This window comes from Culex pipiens, chromosome 3 (genome assembly GCF_016801865.2).
Source record: "Culex pipiens pallens isolate TS chromosome 3, TS_CPP_V2, whole genome shotgun sequence".
In the NCBI taxonomy this organism is placed as follows: Eukaryota; Metazoa; Arthropoda; class Insecta; order Diptera; family Culicidae; genus Culex; species Culex pipiens.
Genome location: NC_068939.1, coordinates 114,161,726 through 114,184,900, shown reverse-complemented (window position 1 = coordinate 114,184,900; position 23,175 = coordinate 114,161,726). Strand labels below are relative to the sequence as shown.

The 23,175-nt window shown below is 36.4% G+C and overlaps 1 protein-coding gene across 1 annotated transcript; it reads left to right on the top strand.

The window, feature by feature from the left end:
• Positions 1–828: 828 nt before the first annotated feature.
• On the top strand, positions 829–6,133 carry LOC120414021 (chorion peroxidase-like). The gene is made up of 5 exons (XM_039575038.2): positions 829–1,362; positions 4,293–5,343; positions 5,400–5,591; positions 5,654–5,843; positions 5,903–6,133. The coding sequence occupies exons 1-5, from the start codon at positions 1,076–1,078 to the stop codon at positions 6,067–6,069; spliced, it is 1,887 nt and encodes a 628-aa protein (XP_039430972.2). The 5' UTR covers positions 829–1,075; the 3' UTR covers positions 6,070–6,133.
• The last annotated feature ends 17,042 nt before the right edge of the window (positions 6,134–23,175 follow it).

Genomic DNA, 23,175 nt, shown 5'->3' with positions numbered 1-23,175 from the left:
CTTGGCCGTTATCGTTTTATAGGGGTTGTCCAAGAAGGTGGAATGGAAATGTGTTATATTATTGTTGAAATCTAAGGTTTATTTGAAGAGGTCCAATAAACGAAGTGGGTGTTTTTTGAAAACGCTTTGAGTTAGAAACATTTAAAAACCCATTTTTTTTTACTTTTCAAAAAAAACTCCAGAAATGTTGATTAAGGCAACACTTTTTTTTTTTTGTAATTCCAACAGTTGCGATTTAACTAATAAATGAATAAAGTTCCTTACGCACAAATTGAAAATACGTGGGATTCTTGCTTCAAAAGGTGTTCCTGGAATGGCTTTATCGAACGACTTGTGCATAACGCAGGTGTGCGGAACAAACTATGTGAGCGTCGCGTGTTAATATTCAAAACACTTGTCCTTATTGCAAATCTGGACATGTGTTGCAATTCAAATAATTCAAATAAGAATACTCTTTTCAGAGGCAATATTTCAGAGAGTAAGAAGAAAAGTGAAAAATAATTTAGTAATTAAGCTACTTTAACCTAAGCCTTTTTGATACAAAGATAAAATAACGACTAAACCGAATTGTTCAACTTAATTTTGAATGTGTTTATAAATTGTCCCAACGCATTTTTTTTTTATCTTCAAAACGACTTACTCCATCGAGTTCACACAATTTGTTTATAAAGCTAAGCACGTGCAATTTTCCATTTAAAAACAGGTCTGCATGCTTTTATCAAGTTTTGTTTACTATGGTTCGTTGCTGTATAAACAATCAAAACCCTCACAGTTCAGTCCTACAAGTCTAATGAAAGAACATGTTCATTAGGAGTAGTAGTCACAACATGCTAGTGTTGCTCGTTACATTGGTGATTTCTTTGGTGGCAGCCCTGAATGGTACCGTTTACAAATCAAAAGTGTTCGCAAATTGTGATTATCTATTGTGTTAATTGCAGATCAATTGCGGTTGCCAGATTTCCCAGTGCAATATGATGGCTACCAGAAACAGTGCGGACTACCGGTTAGATGTGCCGGATATTCCAAGTGTCCGAGGGTTCGCGGTTGGTCGGAGCTGGAACGGACGGCTCAGGTCATGGCGAGCATAGAGTTTGAGGATAATTCGGCTCAGGCTAAGGATAGATGCCACCTCATTCAGGAGGGAGAGTTTGATTTTGAAATGTTTTTCACCGAGGCATTGGATAGTGACGGGGAGATTGCAGTCAAAAACACGAGAACAACGGAAATTTTCCTGCAAGAGTTATCGTATCAAGGAACGTGTGCTGTAAAAAACTTCTTGGAAGGTCGATGTTCTGTCAACCAGTCTCTTTCGTTGGAGCAGTGTAAACGGAGAAAGTTCTACAAGTGTAATCCAAACTATCCGTGAGTATACAAAATTCAGTACCGTCATCAGGGGTGACATTGGATCTGTCACTCCTGATGACGGTACCATTAAAAACAGATTAACGATTTTGCTATCTTCTGGTTTTCAATGTTTAAACTGACCTACACAGCAAAAAAAAGTTTTATTTAGGAATGTTGAAAATTTTGTAGGTTGAATATTACCTCTTTTGACTTCCTCACCTTACTGAGTTTTGAGTAATATTACCTAAAAATGTGTTGAAATGTGAACCTGATGAATATTCACCAGAAATTGATGAAAATTCATCATTTTTTGATGGTATATTACACTTTTTTTTGACACAAAATCTGTCACCATTTCCTGATGAATATTACCATCATTTTCTTTTCTGTGTACTCTTTAAATGAATAAAATAATATAAAATTGTTTTGAATATTTGGCTTATAAAACCAAATCCTGATTTTCAAATTTCAAACAGAATCACAAAATGCTTTACACATCATTAAAATTAAGCTACTTACAGAAGTTCGTAAAATATCAATGAATTTATGAAAATACTTTTTTTTCCATGAACTATAGCGTTTTGTTACGACCTTGCGGTCCCAAAATTCAAAATTTGTTGAAAGATTAAAGAGTCTTTATTTGATTTTAATGCATAAAAAATGGTTATCCAATTTATTCTGATAAACTTACAATCGATTTTACAAGTTTTTCAATGGAATGTCAATTGCAGTCAATATTTTTTTGCCCTCTCTTTTTTGGAAAATTTTGAAGCGGGCTTGGTATACAATTTGCAGCGGCCTTATAAATTTAAAAACTAAGTAAAAAATAGACAGGTAAGTTATATGATCTTCTGGCATCAAAGCAAAATTGAGCAAAATAAGGGAGCTTGAAAACTATTTGTTCAATAAATTTTAAAAAATGAATGGAAATACAAGAACAATTCTCTGTGATTTCAGCTTTTGGTTATTGTTGGCATTTTTTTTATCTGTTCGAAACATTGTGGGTTTGTCCATACAGTTCTCCATACAAATTTTACAGTCCATACAATAATTGCATGTAAATATTCAAAAATCTGTATATCGCAAGGAATTTTATGCTGATTTTAAATTAACATTTTCTCACAAAAACATTTTTTAAATTTTTGGATTTAATTAGGAGAAAACAAATGCCATCAGCTAGGGCAAAAATGATTTGACCGAGCTATGAATTTTGAAGTTTTTTTTGAATAAATGTATTTTGCCCCCTGATTTTTTGGGCCTATTTTGAAGGTGGGAGATTTCGAAAAATATTTGCATCAGCCTAGTTATAAATATAATTTCCATTGAAAAGCAACTATTTATATTCTTTGTCAGAAATTATTCCAACACAGAACAGTTCCACAAAATCCTTACATTAATCATTCAAAAAAAAATCCGGATTGCCGGATTTTTTTGTAAGTTATCCAAGAATTTGGTCATCCATAACAAATTTGATAGATATTCCCATGAATCCATCGATTTTAAGTGACTTTAGTGAATAATAATCCTATAAAATCGGCTCTAGACCCACCGACGAAATATGTTGATGCAAGATGTCCGGAAAAAGCCCTTCTTTCATGGTGCCCAATATCAGACATGCCGATTTTTTTAACTTAAGTGTTTGTTCAATACGGAACACACCGTGTATTAAATGCAAAAGGTCGTAAATGTTATCTAGTCAATATCTTGGGTCCTTTGTTTGAATAATGCTGGATAATCTGGATTGCTCCTTGTAATTTACTAAAACCAAGTACACCAACGAGTAAAGCAACCATTTGTGAACATTTCTGTTTATTTTCACTTTTATTCAATGTTATGCTATACTTTTTACAAGCATTTAAAAAAAATATTTCCCAAATGCATTTTCCTATTTTCAGCTTAGTTCTTTTTTTTCTTCCAGCGCTCTTTTAGATCTGATTAGTGCTGCCAAAATTGATGAAATTTTAAGCGAACACTCACGAAAATTAGCATTTATAGAGAAAATTTCCTGGCATCACTGGTTCACTCCAACAGGCGCTGCTGGTGGTGTTGGTGGCCACCCTTTGTTCTTTATTTGCCTTTCGCTTCTCACTCGGTTTTCTTCAGCCTTCGATTGGAATGGGTCGTCAAAATTCAAACGTCGAACGACTTGGTGCGTTTGTTTTTTTTATGGCGCTTGCTAATTATTTACATGTTTCCGGATTATTTTTCAAGTGAGTGACTAATTAATGTTCAAAAGAACATGTTGCCGGTAGTTGGAAGCAATTTCATATCTTAAGCGCTTTAAAAACGTTAGCGCAAGTGGAAAGATATTGATTTCGTTAAGCAGTTAACCTCTCATCTTGCGTGTGGATCTGTGTGCCACCAAAATGATGAGAAATGGTCTTGCAAAATAGAAATTATGATCAAAAGTGCATTCAATTTGATCTTTTTGGCCAAATTTGCGTGCTTACTTGAGGCGGTGCTGTTGCTGGTAAGTTTGTAGCCTAAATAGTATTTTTGGAGCTTTAATCGAGCATCAAACTCTTCATATGACGAAGATAGGTGTTTGATTAGAAAGGGTATATTTCCCCTACTCTCTGTCACCTTCTATTATGGTGTAAAATGGTTGTATGAAAAAACCGTTCAAATTTAGTTTTTGTTGAGTCCTTGGGGAGTTCTTTGATATCCCAAAATAAACTGAACAATTTATTATCACTCTCTTATGTTCATATTTCATGAAGTTTTCACGGCTTTACACGGAGAAAAAAGAGGTCCTAAAATCGTGAACAAGCGTTCATGAAAATGGGAACCACGAACAAAGTGTTCAAATTCCATGGTACGTTTTTCGAAATCGTACCATGAGATTTGAACACTTTGTTCGTGGTTCCTATTTTCATGAACACTTGTTCACGATTTTGGGAACTCTTTTTTCTCCGTGTATCGAAAAGTAACTTTCACATTCGTCACAGGTACCGCTCCTACAACGGCATTTGCAACAATCTGCAGCACGCTGAGTGGGGACAACCGGGAAGTCCCCTAAAATCTGAAATGGCCCCATGCTACGATGACTACATCGGCAAGGACCGACGAAGTGCATCCGGCAGAGCGTTGCCCGAAAATCGCGAGCTAATGGCCCAGGTGCAGGCAGCGCTGAACGTCAACGCGGATGCGGAAGCCCCCCCACCGGGCCTGTTCAACATGTTCGGAGTGTTTTTCTGTGAGTTCATCAACGGAGACATGCTGGGCCGGGTGATGAAACGGGTTCGCACGGCCACGGAAGGACTCCGCGGGTGCCGAGCCGATGGCCGTGGCGTTAGTCGGCACAAATCGGCGCTCACTGAACCGTTGGCGATTTCACGGTCCGATCCGAATTACGGTCCCCAGGGGGTGGAGTGTTTGAACTTCAATCCTATCGAGAGTGCGAATGATTTTTGCGAGGTAACTTACTCGAGGAAACGAAACTCCGCGACCAGCTATTTGGATCTGTCCCATGTGTACGGGGATGGAAAGTTTGATAAGCATGGCAAGTTGCAGACGGGACACTGTGGAGCATCTGTGGAGACAGCTAAATTGCATGTCATTGCACTGCAGTTTCTAATCGTGGGAGGTTTGTTCTCGCAACTTCACAACTATTGCGTCGATCAGGTTATGGCATGTGGCCACCATGATCTGCTGGAGAATGCTGTCGAAAAATGTCGTGCCCTAACGATCGGCGTTTATCAGCGTATAGTCTACGAAGAAGTGTTGCCGGTTCTATTTGGCAGATCGTTTTATGAGCGATGTAATTTCAACTGCGAGTATGATCCAACGCTGGAGTCTGTCGTGTCTTCATCGTACATCAACGGGCCGGGTCGATTCCAGCATATTTGGATTCCTGAGAATTTAACCTACGTGGTGAATGGAAGAGCTTATCAAAAGCCATTGTTCGAATTTTTTGAGGAATATGAGAATTTTGTTTGCTCTAATGCGCTTGCAGGTATTTTGAATGATCCTATACGAACAGGGGGATTGTCAGACAGTGTATGCTTCTTAAAGTCAGAATCTTATAGCAACGTAATAACTCTCCCAATTTTTAGATCATGAACGTTTTCTACTCGAAAGACGGAGTCCGTGGTCACTGCCTGCCATGTCTAGATTTGGAGAGAGGTAGAGATGCCGGGACATGCCCATTGCTTTCCTATAAACATTACATGGATAAACTAAATGGAATTAAATCAAGAAAGTGTTACAGCTATTTCGAAGATTTGGACGATATGTTTGATCCTCAGGTGAGTAGTCGATGTTGCGATCTTTACATACATTTTCTATTTATTTTTCCTCCCTCAATCAGTTGATCGCAGTTCTCAAAGCATATTACGAAACACCCGAGGACATAGATCTGCTGTTTTCAATTTTCGAAAATCAAATTCCACCAGGATCCCAACTGCCAAACCTTGTGGCACAGTCAACTTGTTTGGAGTTCAAGCGTTTGAAATGCAGTGACCGATTTTTCTATTCCTGGAACCCACATTTGTCAAACGGTAAGTGCCAGCTTTTAATTACCGTGAAATCAATTTGTTTTGTAATCAATTAAACACAGCTTCCAGAGAATTGATCGACGTAATCGATACGAGAACATTGCTAGCTCTATTCGGGGAAATTGACCAGATTCCGCTGGTTCCGTTTGCAACGCACTCGCAAACGGTTCCGGCCAGTACGCTGCGCAAGCAGTTGGAGAGAAGAAAAAACTTGTTTTGTTCCCTTTAGAGGTGGATTTATTTCAAAATTTACTAAAATTATTTAAAAATGCTGAAACAAACAGAAAGTGAAATAAAATTATAAATTAAAATTCCCCCCTTCTTGTTTTCTTCTTATCACTTAGATAAGTCCTTCCACTAACGTTGTCACTCGGAAGGCACGGAGACGGGAAACAAATCCCTCGCACAAGATCAACAGTAGTGACCAGTTATTAGATCATCATTTAATCGTGTTTGGGTTAAAAATAAGATTAACTATATATAATAAGACTGATTTTAAAATTTACGTTGCCATCATTTTAATACTTTGTAGATTTTTTTGTCACAGCAAATGTAAACACATTTATAACTTTTCCCAGTTTCATTGCATTTTTTCTGTCCTTTCTAATTTAACATGATTTGCGTGGATTGTTTATGCATATGTTTATTCAATGAGATTATTCATGCACGAACGCAAAATAATTCTCCTAATAATTGTAGGCTCGCGTGGCGTTTTGATTGTAGAACAAAACTCAAATATTTACAGAGTGCCTTTTTGCGTTTCTCTCGCAATCAGATATTCAAATTTCGTCAGAGAGACCATATTAGGTATATGACGTTCGGCTATGTTGACCGATGGACACTCACACACTCACACACGTGCACACGTGTGACTGCCCAGTGGGAAATTCTGGAAAATTGTATCGGAGTTTGCTTCTCAACCGGAGGGGCTTCACAGCAAAAAATCCGATGGTAAAATCACATGCAAAAGCATGCACATCACCTTCGTCAAAATAAACACTTAATATTACACACTGCATGTACAATTTTTGCAAACACAAAAAAAAGTTTCAACCGATGGGATTCAAACCGAGCACCAACAGTAAGGACTGGTGCCTTAGCCCACTCGGCCATCAAACCGATGTAAAGCTGGAAGGATAAACGCATATATGAGCTTGACATTTCGGTCAAGTACACCCAGAACTGGGCATCGGCATACGAGAGGATAAAGAGCACGATTCGGTAGTAAAATGGTACTTTGTGCGGACGGAGAGGATAAAGCCCGAAATTACCGAGAGTACTTTACTCATGGTTCATTTTCCAAAAAAGTTCATCTATCAAAAAAAAAAGTACCGGTACCGAGACTCGAACCCAAGACCTTCGGCATATTGAACCGTGCCTTTGCCGTATGGGCCATCATGGTTCGGTGACTAAGTGGCGGTCGTTTGTCCATATAAGCCACTCATAGGATGAACTGTTCCAATGAACGAATGAACACGCGAGAGGACTATACTCTCGCAATATAGCACTTTCCTCACGTTTCTTTTCGTGAGGACCAGTGTTGCAAATGAGTGATAAAAAAGCTATCAATAGATTATCTCTGCACCAAAAATATCCGAGAGTATAGCGGCCGTCACTATAGCCTGTGAGATCTCTTCTTGTGTCTCGTGATTCCCAGCGATGTCATTCTCTCTCTTTATCACTCCTCCCCTTTTCCTCGACTCTGCGCTCTCACCGCTGAGTCTCTCAATCTCTCCGAAAACTGCAATGAGAGAACGCGAGATGGCGATTAGGAGCCGACCACGCATGACGTCCCGTTAAACTGCGTTTGCGAAACTGGTTTTGTGGCGGCTTTTGTGGTTAAACGCTGTCGCGGTAGGATGATCGTGAAAGCGAGAATAAGAGAGAAAAGGAAAATGTCAATCGCGAGTGTGTAGAAACGAAAACGTGTTCGGCTATGTTCGGCGCTGAGAGTTTCAATGAAGAGAGAAGAGCAGTTGTATTTGAGGCATGAATATTCAGGCGAGATAATTGTAGTTGCTGAGAGCTGATATTTTGATATTTTAACAACCCTGGTGAGGACTATCCCCTCGTTCTTTAACTTTGGATGTAGGTTTCCCATACTGATGGGCTACACATTTCAGGGTATAATATTACACAGAATTGCATAAAATAATGCAATATTTATTTTACACCCAGGCCTTTTACATGCAGCTGGATTATTACTTTTTTAGCTGTGTTGCACTACCGGGAAAAAAATGGCGGGGTTTGGTGAGTTGGCGGAAGGTTCGTTAAACCTCAACCAGGCGGACAAAAGAGCCTCTGCAAACACCCCGTTGTGGACCGGGTTTTTATTATTGGATGTGTACAGTTTCGGGTTCCGGCCGTGTAAATATTTACCAAGGATTAGGAAGAGGATTTTTCCCCACCCCACCCTTCGCCCTTTCGGCAAGGTCCGTCCGTCTTGACGGCCACCACGATCCGTGACCAAGGGCTCAAGGTAGATGCGCCGAAGCGAGATTATGTAAAGCGAAAATCGCCGCGAATAACAAAAAAGTTCAAATTCGTTGTGCGTAATAGAGGCATAAAACATAGGGGCAATCATGGAAATGGTAACAAGTGAACAAAAAAAAAATTGTTTAATTCACTTAGCTGGTTGGAGCGTCCTACCTGAACCCTTCCCTGTATGATTTTTTTTGCAAAAACTTTGATCCCTGATGCTGAATCGGTATTCCATTCCATTCTTGACACAGGGAAAGTAGTTTTTTTTCCCAACATCCTGATTTTATATTTTTTGTCTTCGGTACAGATTTCTATTGATTATTTAGTTAATAAAACCATTCAACCACAGGGGCTTAATGAAGTTTTAAACTTTTTTGTAATATCACCTTATACATATTTATTAGGGTGGTTCAAATTGGTCGATTTTCAAAACAAAGTTTTTTTGGTTGCATTCAGTCACAACTTCTCAAAATTTGGTAGCGAATTTTTGCGTCCACACTTTGCGCAATAAATTTTGTTTTTATTTATTTATACTGGTTTTGTATGGGAAACCATACCTTTCAAGCAGTTTCTACAAAGTACTTGGCTTTTAAAAATTTATTTAAATATGTGTATTTTTTTATATTTGCGAAAATATGGAAAAAATATACGAGATAACCGTCATCGCAATACCTTTTCTCCAACTTTGCTGAAACACCCTCCAGAAGAAGCGTATGACCTAAGTGCTCGTTTCGGGTTTGGTTGGAGATGATGGTGGCCCGTCCGGTCCAGGAAAACTTTTTGATCATCATTACTTTTTATTGACTTTTCATATTTTTCCAATGCCGATGCTGTACGGCGTACCCAAATTGTGCCGAAAGCTGTACCGGTGGAGCCAATCGATGAGGTAAATTAGTATCCCGGACTTTTGGCTGGACTTGAAGACTTTCGTCCATTTCACTGGCACGTGGATTTATGTACACGCCGCGATGATAAGAGAATCGCTGGAAGTTGATTGATTTATAATTGGAAATGGATCTGATGTTCAAAGCCACGATGCGATCAATTTGAATCGCAAAAAAAGTTGTTAATCCTCAAACACAGAACGGGTCCTTTTCTGATGTAATATGACTTTCGGCTATGGATACTTTTTTCGTTGGGTGGTTTTTGATTATCATTGATTTGAAGATACTTTTTTTCTGTTTGCGCTCATGGCATTTTATTAATGAGGGTCACCGAATGGAGCTTTGCGTGATATTTTTTATATAAACTGATTCAAAATTCCAATTTATTTGGCTAAACACTCTTTAATAAGTTTGCAAATTTCAAATAAGTTTTAAAAAGAGAACGGATTAGTACAAAATTCATCTGCTATTGTACTCCACTTTATGAAATTAAATTGTTCAATTAGTGCAAACGTGTTGAATGTGTGCAGCGTGACGGGGAAATTCTCAGCCTGATGTTATCAGTTAACGGAACAATGCAACAGGAGGTGCCGAGTCGACTGAATGGAAATTGTTGAACGCAACTGCTCAGCCACACTGCCGTGAAGGCAGACTTCCGGTTCATTGTTTGTGTGGTTAATTGACGTTCGAGGCAGTTGAAGCATGCAACTTGATAAAATAATTTGAAAGGTAATTCAATTTCTTTTGAGTAGTTGACAGAACACAAAGCACGTTAATTGAAGATGATTTTTTTAAATATTATTTTCAATAATCTGATTGTCGTAGACCAGTTTTGGTCTGGTTGGTCATTGGAACGAGAATCAAGTTCATTTACCAACGATAGTATTATTACCCTCGAGCACACTGCATGTAAACTGACTCCGCCGCTTCGGAAGCCATGACTTTTAATCCTGATTGTGCTATTAAATAATAATTAGGAAATTTTAATTACTATTTCAACATCACCGGATCGCATTCTCGAGCGGCTTTTCTGCGGACTTTATTGCTGGCATCAAATGCATATGTTATATGGTGTGTGTGTGTGTGTGTGTTTGTGTGTGTGTTTAAGTGCGTATGTGCTCCATAAGATCAGAAAGGTTCAAATATGTGTGCAGCTTTGTACGTATAGAATGCAGGCAGCTGAACAACAATTCGCCAGTGTTCATTGATTGCACGTGGTGGGCTGAACAGAGCAGCACAGATAAAAAAATTAGAAGTTGTGAATATGAAAATGATTTTTAAAGTTATTTAGTCACAACGTCTTAACAGAATGTAAACAAATTGAATTCAATTCCATTGAGTAAACATTATGCAAAAAAAAACTTTCTATTTAAACACTCTCCGTCATAAGTTCCATATAATTTTTGGGGATTTAATTTTCTTTTCGAATCTGCATTAACTCAGAAGCTCATGCTCATGCTCATGCTCATGCTTTCGAATCAGCATTAACTCAGAAGAGTCATTTAGAACGCATTGTTTTATTTTAAAATTTCGTGTTTTTTTAAATATTACAGGGTTTTTTTTTGTGAAGTGTGCAATGTTCTACAAATTTATCGAGTTGACAATTATAAAATGTTGATGTGTAAACATAAGGGTGAGTTCTGGAGCAACACGAAAACAGGGCGGAAAAGCATTTTGCCAGTTAGAACTATTCTGCTAATTGGGCCCTAAAATTAAGCTTGAATTGTTGATATTATTGTTCACAATAATAAAGCTTATTTTTCTGAGTACAATGGCCCTTTGTACGACCGCTAAAGGATTTCAAATAAATTTTTAAATCAATTTTGAAAAAAATATTTTGCTACCTTTCTTGACAGTAAAGGTCCAACTTGACAGCTCGTTCCGAGGGAACTATAGTTGATCCATCTTGTCAATTTTTTTTTGCCTTAAAATGTGAAAAAAGTGAGTTTTTAATTGTGTTCTTAACCATTGTACTTAAAAAATTACATAGAGCTTGACCCTATTTGGAAGCTTTAGGTAACTTTTTTACAAAACTCGAAATGTAAAACAGTAGCTGACCTCCGCAGCTACATTTCGACACTGCGGGTTATGCTAAATAGTTACCGATTGACTTTTCAAATGTTGGTCCGTGAATTTACGAAAAAAGGTTTAGAAAAGTTGGTCGTCTTGACCATGGCCGCTCAAGGTCACCAGCGACAGTCACGAACAACGAAACACTTAGAAACAAAACAAGTAACTTCAAACCCTTTTTTGGTAAAATCGCGATAACTCATGATAATTACAAGCAACTTCTTATGTTTATAAATCAACATTTTTGTAATTGTCTGCTCTACATAAATTTCAAAGAATATTTTCATTGGTCTTAGAACTGGTCGTTTATGAAAACTGATGATAATTGAAATTATACGAAATCATTTTTACCGTGCACACATTGTTCAACGCTGTCATGAAATCGCCTTTGGCTTATGTGTGGACCGACGTGCGGTGGGTGGCAGCGGCTTTTCATACCCCCATTGCTGGACTCGTTTAAATTCCGTTCGATGGCGAATACCGCGAGCATGCCAGGCATGATGATTAAAATAAGGCATGCTGCCAAACCGAACCAAACCACCGACGACCAATCCCCTCCCCGCGGAACGTCCCAGCCGTCGATCTGGGCCTCCTGGAATTGGGGGAACATCCGGTACGGTCCGCTTCACTGTTCGGTCCGGCGACAATAATCTCATAAAAGTTGAATAAAACATTAAATTTCATGAAAATATGGCTACACTAATGATAGTTTAATTATGCAAAACATACATAAAGGATTAATCCGGTTGAATGATGACTTAATTCGTGCTCTTACGCTAGCTTTTCCTGCCCACACCATGATGTCCAATATGTTCCTGAGCTTTGTCTGTGGTGCATGTGCAAATTTTCCACGCCGACTTTTCACCGCCACGCCATGATGATCGTTGTCGGTTGTCATAACCACCGACCGATTCGAAAGAGTCGACGTCGCCGGTATCAGATTGTGAGGAAAAGGTCTGACAATGCTCTTTTACGGTGTAATTTATGGCTGGGCGAAAAGTTATGCAAAAAATGTGGAAAATTGTCGTCGTCGGAAAACGGCACCCACTTGTGCCCAACGTGCGCAACGATTATTTGCTGCCGCAGCACAATTGATCGGAAAATGAATCCATTTTAATTGTTCCAGGCTCGAGACTTCTTGGCTGTGTGCACTGCAAAGGGGGGTTTGTTTGCGAACAGAATTCACCACCACCATCAGCAAACCCTCAACCGAATGGGAAATCGTCGTCGGGAGCATTCATCATCCATTCAGAAAGAGGTAAGCCCCTCTCTCTAGTTTGTAGTTTAGGGTAGGTTAGGGTTTCATAGACTACATTGCACATAGCAATAAAAAGATGGTAATATTGCATTACCTCATAAAAGAGGTAATATTCAACCTACCAAAATTACACCTTCCAAATTTACACATTTTTTTACGGTGCAGTGGACGTATACAAAAATATGCATAGCTCAACAGGACCACTAAAAATTGCACCATGGACCACAAATGAAAAGAAGAAACGAACAATCACCACCACGCAACTTTTAAAGGCTTCTATCATGCTAATCAAAACCGGTGCCTGCCATGATCAGTGGTTAGATCACGGGGAAGTGCATAGGAATGCCAGTCCTAGTCTTTAAGCAACCGTGACAAAGTGTGACAAGGGGGGAGGGGGGTTCGTTTGTCCTGACGTCACGATAATTTTTTTTTCTTCTTGAAAACTAATAAAAAGATTTTATTCACCGACTTCAGCAGTTGCCCCGACCCTCTTCGATTTGCGTGAAACTTTGTCCTAAGGCGTAACTTTTGTCCCTGATCACAAATCCGAGGTCCATTTTTTGATATCTCGTGACGGAGGGGCGGTACGATTCCTTCGTATTTTTCATCGAAACACATTGTTATACTCTAACAAATAAACCTGAAAAGTTAGAAAAAAACACGCAATTTTAAAATGAAGAATGTTGTTCTAAATGAAAAAAATACCTTTCTGTTTCCATTGCACCCTTCTGGTCAAGTACATTAAATTTTCCATAAAATGACATGTTCCAAAAAAAAAAAAAATGACAGTTGAGTAACGGAAAATGGCAAAGTTTTAAAAACTTTTTTAGTGTTTTTTTTCGATGAAAGATACATTTTTTCGGAATCCTGAGTACGCCATCAAATCGAGCGTCTAATTTTACATAAAAGTCCCTTTGACACCAAATTTCTATCTCATCACCGTTTCAGGCTGCATATTATTGAAAAACACCTCTTTTTTCGCATGAACCAAAATGGAAGGGGTCGTACCGCCCCTCCGTCACGAGATATCAAAAAACGGACCTCGGATTCGTGATCAGGGACAAAAGTTACCCCTTAGGACAGAGGGGTCGGAGCAACTTTTCCCGATTTCGTGTGAGTTGGTAGAGAATTACCCAGTTGAAAATTTAAAGTTTACATCGGTTAACCATCTGTCAAAATGAACAGAATTTTAACGAGTTTCGGTTATAAGATGACAAAAATGAGCTTTATTATCGAATTTTGGTATTTTTAACCGAATTCGGTAATTTTCAGTTTACCGAATTATTCAGCAGTTGGTGTTTCGGTAAAATTTACCGAATTCAGTTAAAAAATATCTAAATCTCGTACAATCCTTCGGATAGTACAAACCTTCGGATAATCGAAGTCCTGTACAAACATTCGGATAATCGAAACTTCGGATAATGAAGTCTGGACTGTGTTTCAAAATTGACTAGAAGATGTGGAGTAAAAATTGCAAAATGTATTAAAATCTGAGTAATTTTTCAAACAGTTCATTTTTGTTTAAGGGTGCACAGCAGCCAAGTAAGTTGTGTTCTTCTTACAGATCCAATTCAGCAACAATCTGATTGAAAAAAATATTTTTTTTTGTAAATAACTATGTAGACAGTACTTAGGAAATAAATAAAGAAATTACACCGATGGTTCCTGTAGTTTTAAAGAAACTAAAATGTGTATAAAAATAATCTTGATGCAAAAGGATTTGATGGATGTGCTCCTTTAAACGGATTTGTTGCCACTTAATATTTGAGGGAAGGATTTCGGCTTTTGTAATAAATTTATAGCGGAAAATCATGTGTTCTATAATTTGATTGATATTCTTTTATGGAATTATGCACAGCTTATGACGAAGATCCATTTCTGGAAACATAAAATGAAATTATAAAATAAACTGTTTTAATTTTGAAAACATTCATCGTTTCTCCTTCCTTATTTAGTACAATTGGACCCCAACAGCTCGTAAGCTTCGTCGCTCAAGCGACCATTATTCGATCGTCGTAGAGGTGCGGACCTATGTGCGATGATGTCCCAGCACAGCATCGGCTTAGCATGGAAAGCCAGGAACGCCTTCGTAGGCTTCATATTCTTCCAATGTGGAAACAGTAATTACGACATTCTTGGTACGATTATCCTGCATCACACCACCATTATCCTTCCCAGGGATCCCTCTTATTTGGCTCGAGTAACTCGAGAATCTCGCACAGATAACAGATTGCTCGGCTACCACACGAGTTTTCCCAGAGGCTCTGGTGTGTGCGTGTGTGTGGGGATGAGCATGTGTGCAATAATATTTGCTTAATGGCTTTGTGTAAAGTAGCATAAATTTTGTCTTTTGCTGTGGGTAAAGTGGTTGTCTACACACAGGCAGAAGTCAATGACGGATTGGGAGATTACAGAAACAATTTGAATAACTGGCAGCATATTTGAATTGGATGATTTATCTTTCCAATTGTCAGACCACAATTGTGTGTGGAAGCATCCTCAGTTGATCGTTTATGAGAGCCTTGGGCCTTCTTGGGGTTTCCCGTTTCAAATGAGGATGGTTCGTCCTGCTGTTTGCTAAAAGGTGGCTTTCCTTGCATAACATTTTGATTCATCTGATGGGCATTTTACAATATAAATGTTTAAAAAATTAATTTTTGCCGCTGGCAAAATACAGTTTTCCATACAAATAGGCTACATGTTTGTGAGTGTAATTTTCACATAAAATATCAGTTAAAAATACAACAATTACTAACACGATCGTTCTAACTTAATAGCTTTTTGTCGTGATTCAAAAAGACAAATAAAAAGGAGTTGCAAAATTCTTATATCAGTCATCCCACAAATTCAGGAAACTCTTATATAGTTATGTCCTCAATTCCGAGGATCTCTTTTTATAACGACTTTATTTGTTTAATGGGAGTTCCATGAAGATTCAACCAATTTAAAGTTAATTGTATCGAGGTGACTAAGTTGCAACAAAGTACTTAAATCGTTTGCCTTTTTTGTGTTGTGGTCAGCTTAACCTCAAACTTAAGACTTACGGGGAAACAAAACACATCGTTTGATGCCTCTAACATGCTGACTGTCGCATAAAGTACCTTCCGTAGCAAATCTTTCACCATAAATACGGTCGTCCGTTTCCCATTATTGTGCAAACAAGGAAAACTTTTTAAATTAACAAGACCCGGGCCAAAAACAAAATGAATCTCTTACGCAGAAACGGAAAACAAAAACTCCCGAAAGAGAGTGAGGGGAGCGCCCCGAGACGTTGTTGGTTGTCGTCGAACATCGAACAAGCAAACCTCCGCTCCTCTGTTTTGGCTGCAAAGCGAAAAAGCCTCGCAAGTTGAGACGAAGCGGAAGCGGAACGGAAAATTAATGTAATGAAGTGGAAAGTACACTTCTGGCATCGGTGTTAGCACATTTTTAGTGGATTTATGCTGTCTCTCAGGCAGTGCAAATGACAGTTTTGCGCGCGCGAAAATTCTCTTTTGCGTTTTCCTTTTTGGCCTTGCACGAGGGGATCCACCGTTGACACGGTTGTTTATCCGGGAAGCAGATTTCCATCTTTGTCAGCGATTTATTTTCCCACCCTATGGGAGGGGTGGAGAGATTGGTGGCAAACGTACTTGTCGACTACCCTTAACAACTATGCCCGATAAGATCGCGGAAACTTAGTCTATAACTTGCTGGCTTATTGGGTTTCGGAAGAGGAGTCAGTTTTTTTTCGTGCATTTTTTTGTTACGATGTTTAGTTTGCTTTTCTTTTCTGTTGGACTACAATCTGATTGGGGACCATGTTTAGAACGTCAAAGTTTTGTGAAAGATTTAGATGTTGGAAATGCACACTTGAGAAGATTTTATTTGCTTACTTTTAATATATATATTGATGTTACTGGAGGTTTCTTGATTCTAAATCAAGAGAGATTTTTTTATATGATTCATCAACTAGATTTAGTGATTAATCATCGACTATAATTCTCATCTATAAGCATAAATGTCGATGAGCGTATTGAAAAATATGTATGTGTGTGTTATTTTTAGATTATTTTATCAAACATTTTTTAATTTAATTTCCTAAAAATACCGCGAAGCGAAGGCCTATTTTCAAAAAGCTTAATTTAAAAAAATAAAAATATTTTTATGTTTTTGAGCATGAGCATGAGCATGAGCATGAGAGACCACCCATGGTTGCCCTTCCGTTGCTGAACAGAACCGTAATATCCTTTCAGCACTACTGATCATAGGCTTCGACGATCTAGTGGTGTTTCCCTTATCAACAGCATGTATGAATGCGCCGAAAAGATAAAACACCATGATTGCTAAAACTAGATCAGTTGCGAATAGGTAACAGTCATTGGCCACCAACGGCGCCCGCCATGTCAGTTTGTAGATCTCTATTTTAAGGGACGGGAATGTTAGTTAGCGCAGGTTGCTACTAGGGCAGCTGATTTACACTGTGCTTACACCCCACAAGCGCCAGGAACCTGAAAATTGGTTAGTAGGATAGGGTGCTTGGTCAGGAATCATCATAGAAGATGATGATGCGACCCAAAATCATAGTGTTTGTTGAAAGGTTTTATATATTATTCTCAAGGCAAACAATCGAATGCTGCGGATGAGACATTTCCCGTTTAACTGTTGTTAAATTTTAAATGAAATGGTTTAATCTTAGACAGCCGGCTGTGGAAAGATTTAGCCAAATAATGTTTATTTATAGAATGAGGTGTTAAACGTAATGCTGCGATGATAGCGTAGTCTGATTTTTAATTATATAACCATTTAATTCATAAATTCGAGCTACGATGCTATGGAGAGGGCTTAACACACAAACAACCGACGTCGAGCCCTCCGAGCTACGGAGCTATGGGAAGGTCTTTTCAACACAAAAAAAGACTTGCGCACCACTCAACGTTCTTGATGAATCAAAATATTTTTTTTACGCGATAAACCTAACGAACTCAACCGTCAAATTGTCTTCCAACCAGCGATGATAAAGAAAGGGCTTTAAGCACACAATAACTCACCGATTAATACAAATAAATTCCAAGATCGATCTTGTTCTATAGCAACAGCGCAACTCACTCCTGATTTTCACGATCGCGAATACAGCACAAAAAGAACACCACAAAAATCCATCTCACAATCCTGAATTGTTTTTTTTTCACTTTGCACACAAACCCAACCATCCGCTTGCACTGACGGAACATAATTCACACAAAAGAGACGAAAATTATCGCGAAAAAACAGGACTGCACGTCCCCAGAAAAACTGCACTTATGATCAAATAAAAATATTTTTATGTTTTTGTATACAAAATCAGTTTTTGATTAGGCCGTTGCAAATATTTATGTCGGTTATGTCGCCCCCCTTCAAAGTCGGCCTGAATAATCAGGAGGCAAACAAATATTTTTTCAAAAAACTTCAAAATTTTAATAAAAATTAAAGTTTAATAAACCAAAAACCAGTTAAAATGCATTTTCCTGCGTTTATAATCATATTTAGCATGTTTGAACTGCCCATGTTCGCATAAATGTCCCATATGCAAAAACAGCAAACTGAGAAAGTCGCATTTGAAGTTTGTCCCACACATAAGGCTACGTGTTAAGTTTTCACGAAAAAACTGGATTTCCTCCCGATTTCTAGAACAAAGTACTGGATGTTATAGGCTCTTTAGAAAGAGCACACGATTTTGAACCAAACTACATCAATAACTCAAAATTGATGAAAATGCATATGGGACATTTATACGATCATGGGCAGTGAACTCCTTTGAAGACACTTTAAATTTTCATGAAATACCAATATAAGTCCCACGAAAAGTTTATTTTCGCGAAAAAAAATGTCCGTTAATACATCGATATTTTGAGAACTAATGATTGGATGCGTGTTAAATGCAATTCTAGCAGTCGACCGCAACAAATTTTTTTTCAGAAAATTAGCTAAAAATTTGTTGTTTTTAGCTAAACTATTGTGGTAAAAAAAAAAATCAAACCATCCACATTAACGACCCCCGGGTCTTTTGTGGTCTCTATTGCAAGTTTCTGCTCGAACCTAGGAGTCCGAAGGCTTGAATGGGGAGAGCACCCAAACCTCTTTCTACTCCAAGGAACCTTCCACCCCAGTGTTTGAACTGACGACCTGTGGATTGCGAGTCCAACCGCCGCCAGCGATTCCACCGGAGTAGGCTTGGTTTGGTGTGTTGTTTGTACTTATGGCATGGAGACGACTCCTACACCTGGAATGACTTAACGGCCTAACAACCAAGGCCGGGACCGACATTTTACTTCCTCATCCGATGGAAGGTTGGAGCAGATGGGCATCGAACCCAGATATTGTGGTATATTCTGTAAAAAACAGGCTGGACCATATTATTCAACTATTTTTCAACTATTTTTTAACAATTTTTTATCGTTGTATCAACCGAAATATTTTTGCATGCAGCAAATTATTAGTGGTTTATAACAAAACATTTCTTAATTAGACATAATTTATGTTAGTGTCGATGTATATTTTCTTTGTTTATCTAGCGATAATGGCTGGGCCGAATTTCTAGCTATATTTTTAACTAATGTCTTACTTGAATACAGACAAATATTCGTACATGTATTCAATAATAAGCTGATGTTAGCAATATTTTTATTGAATTTGCATTAATTTTTATAATAATGCCTCCCAAATTAATGCTGGGTGTTTTTATATTCGCATTTATTCTGCCTTAAATATTAACTATTTGTAATTATTTGTTTTTTTTTGCATGAAGTTAAATATTAAATTACTGTTAAAAAGCATAAAAACAAAACTTTTTTTAACTGTTGTGTAAAGTATTGATTAACGTTTAAAAAAATTACGTTGCATTAAGAGACCACCGGAGCGGGGAACTTGATGATTTTCTCTCTTTTGGGAACCACTGCTAGGGAGCAGAAATTCCATTGCTACTCTGATGACTTTGAAAATATTCCAGTACGCAACAGCAGGACGCTCATTTAGCAAGACGCATTTGTCCTAAATCATAGCCTACCTGAAAACAACTTGCGCGCACATGGCACATCACACGTGGTGATTACACACTTGTCAAGGGAAACAGTTTGGCCAATGTTTGACGGATCCAACTGCGCTGGACACCAACCACCCTTTGCGCCCAGCAAAACTGGCAGTGTTGCAAGCGCAAAACATACGTTGCCAGTGAAGATTTATTATGCATCGACCAATCTGTTTCCATTGACAATCTGTAGGTTTGAGTGAAGGCTTTGTTTGTGTTTCAAAATGATTTCTTTTTTGAATCTAAAATTGAATTTTGACAAAATAAGTAAAATATATTTGAATAATAAGCGGAGCTCGCATGATTGGAAGACAGAAAAGATTATGCATTCTTGTAACATATCTCAGTTATTCAATGGGTTAGGTGATTGACAAGGGAATATCGTAACAAATATGAAATCAAACATCTTTTCTAGAGTACTTTGTCAAAACAATGCTCCGAGGGTTTCCTATGTACATAGGACATTTGAAAAAAAAAAAAATAGCGTGATATAATGGAAAAACCAAAAGTATAGTTTCCATGTAAATTTGCCAGCCTCTCGTTATCGAAATTGAAGGGACCGTCGAGAATGGGAGTTATCAAATCATAGAATTATTTGAAGGGACTGAAAAAAATATTGACAGCTGGAGCAATATTGATATCGAGAAGATCGACAGCCAGAGATTACACTGTAGTTTTTTTCTGACGAATTATAAGTGTTCTGAATTGAAGACATTCGTAAACCAATTTGACTACTCAAACAAATATAAGTTAGGGGCCGTAATGCTTTTGCAACGTGCAAAAAAGAAATGAGAGAAACCATGCGACAAAAACAAAAACAAAAACAAAAACAAAAACGAAAACAAAAACAAAAACAAAAACAAAAACAAAAACAAAAACAAAAACAAAAACAAAAACAAAAACAAAAACAAAAACAAAAACAAAAACAAAAACAAAAACAAAAACAAAAACAAAAACAAAAACAAAAACAAAAACAAAAACAAAAACAAAAACAAAAACAAAAACAAAAACAAAAACAAAAACAAAAACAAAAACAAAAACAAAAACAAAAACAAAAACAAAAACAAAAACAAAAACAAAAACAAAAACAAAAACAAAAACAAAAACAAAAAGAAAAACAAAAACAAAAACAAAAACAAAAACAAAAACAAAAACAAAAACAAAAACAAAAACAAAAACAAAAACAAAAACAAAAACAAAAACAAAAACAAAAACAAAAACAAAAACAAAAACAAAAACAAAAACAAAAACAAAAACAAAAACAAAAACAAAAACAAAAACAAAAACAAAAACAAAAACAAAAACAAAAACAAAAACAAAAACAAAAACAAAAACAAAAACAAAAACAAAAACAAAAACAAAAACAAAAACAAAAACAAAAACAAAAACAAAAACAAAAACAAAAACAAAAACAAAAACAAAAACAAAAACAAAAACAAAAACAAAAACAAAAACAAAAACAAAAACAAAAACAAAAACAAAAACAAAAACAAAAACAAAAACAAAAACAAAAACAAAAACAAAAACAAAAACAAAAACAAAAACAAAAACAAAAACAAAAACAAAAACAAAAACAAAAACAAAAACAAAAACAAAAACAAAAACAAAAACAAAAACAAAAACAAAAACAAAAACAAAAACAAAAACAAAAACAAAAACAAGAACATTTTGTATTTTTGTATTTTTGTATTTTTGTATTTTTGTATTTTTGTATTTTTGTATTTTTGTATTTTTGTATTTTTGTATTTTTGTATTTTTGTATTTTTGTATTTTTGAATTTTTGTATTTTTGTATTTTTGTATTTTTGTATTTTTGTATTTTTGTATTTTTGTATTTTTGTATTTTTGTATTTTTGTATTTTTGTATTTTTGTATTTTTGTATTTTTGTATTTTTGTATTTTTGTATTTTTGTATTTTTGTATTTTTGTATTTTTGTATTTTTGTATTTTTGTATTTTTGTATTTTTGTATTTTTGTATTTTTGTATTTTTGTATTTTTGTATTTTTGTATTTTTGTATTTTGTATTTTTGTATTTTTGTATTTTTGTATTTTTGTATTTTTGTATTTTTGTATTTTTGTATTTTTGTATTTTTGTATTTTTGTATTTTTGTATTTTTGTATTTTTGTATTTTTGTATTTTTGTATTTTTGTATTTTTGTATTTTTGTATTTTTGTATTTTTGTATTTTTGTATTTTTGTATTTTTGTATTTTTGTATTTTTGTATTTTTGTATTTTTGTATTTTTGTATTTTTGTATTTTTGTATTTTTGTATTTTTGTATTTTTGTATTTTTGTATTTTTGTATTTTTGTATTTTTGTATTTTTGTATTTTTGTATTTTTGTATTTTTGTATTTTTGTATTTTTGTATTTTTGTATTTTTGTATTTTTGTATTTTTGTATTTTTGTATTTTTGTATTTTTGTATTTTTGTATTTTTGTATTTTTGTATTTTTGTATTTTTGTATTTTTGTATTTGAAACATGTTAACATTAGTTGGGTAAAAATTGCCATTGAATCCGCTTTGTAATGCCGGCCCCAATACACTTCAAGGTTGTTATCCATAGGGGAACTGGGAAAGATTTACTTTTACAAGCTTGTTATTGATTGTAAACATTGGTATTTGATAAACTTCTAGTTGCTTGAATCCCATTGAGTATTCTCTTCTTTGGAATGTTCAATTTTATTAAAAACAAGAAAAAATAGATTTTTGTTTTTGGTTTTGATGCCTCCTACTGGAATATTTCCAAATTAGGCCAGATTTTAGTTTTAGCCGATTCCAAAATAGTCAGATCGTTCCAAGGATGGTCTCGAGTATTATGAATAAGTTTGATTTCGAAAATGCCAAACTTGGATACTCGTATTGCGAAGCTGTAAAAAATATTTCAGAAACAACATATTTCGTTATATTTTGATCTTCACCAGGAAACCTGGAACCGGTCCCGAAATCGCCAGATCGAGATGGGGAAATATTTCATATCATCAATTGCAAGAAGAGCTATAATTCAATGTGCAACACCCATTTAAAATAATTACAGTAAAACTAAAAAAAATGCGGTTCGTTTTTATTGTAACTTTTTTCTTTTTGTTTTGGAAAATATAAATTATAGTGTTCGCGAAATTACAAACAATGGCTACATTATGTATTTTTTATTGATCATCGTTTCTCCTTATAAAGTTTGTATGAGAGTTCTTCTTCGCTCTGGTAAAAAATAATGGACATCTCCTGTATGGTCTTAGATTCGATGCCAAACGGCACTCACTCGCACAAGTGGGAATGTATGTCAATCGTTACGCTCCCGACCGGCACCGTGCATCACGCTGTCCGTCCAAGATCTAGAGAAAATTGAGAAAATTGAGCACATGTCGCAAGGAGCAAATCCCAACACCTAACTGATGAGTCGCCCGGGTACAAGAATTTAGGGACCACCAAAGCTGCGGCTTCGCGTGCCGGATGATGGGGCTCACATGAGGACACTACTCACCCGCTTCTGTCTTAGGTTTCGTTCGTTGAGAAGCCAATGTCACCAGCCACAAGGCCGCCGGAACCTGCAAAATAATATTTGCCATGTGTAGTGGCCACTCACGTGGTCCTGCTCA

Coding starts and splice junctions, on each gene's coding strand:
- LOC120414021 (XM_039575038.2), top strand. CDS start 1,076: ATGGCGAGCATAGAGTTTGAGGATAATTCGGCTCAGGCTAAGGATAGA. Junction 1,363..4,292: donor AAGTGTAATCCAAACTATCC/GTGAGTATACAA, acceptor CATTCGTCACAG/GTACCGCTCCTACAACGGCA. Junction 5,844..5,902: donor GAACCCACATTTGTCAAACG/GTAAGTGCCAGC, acceptor AATTAAACACAG/CTTCCAGAGAATTGATCGAC.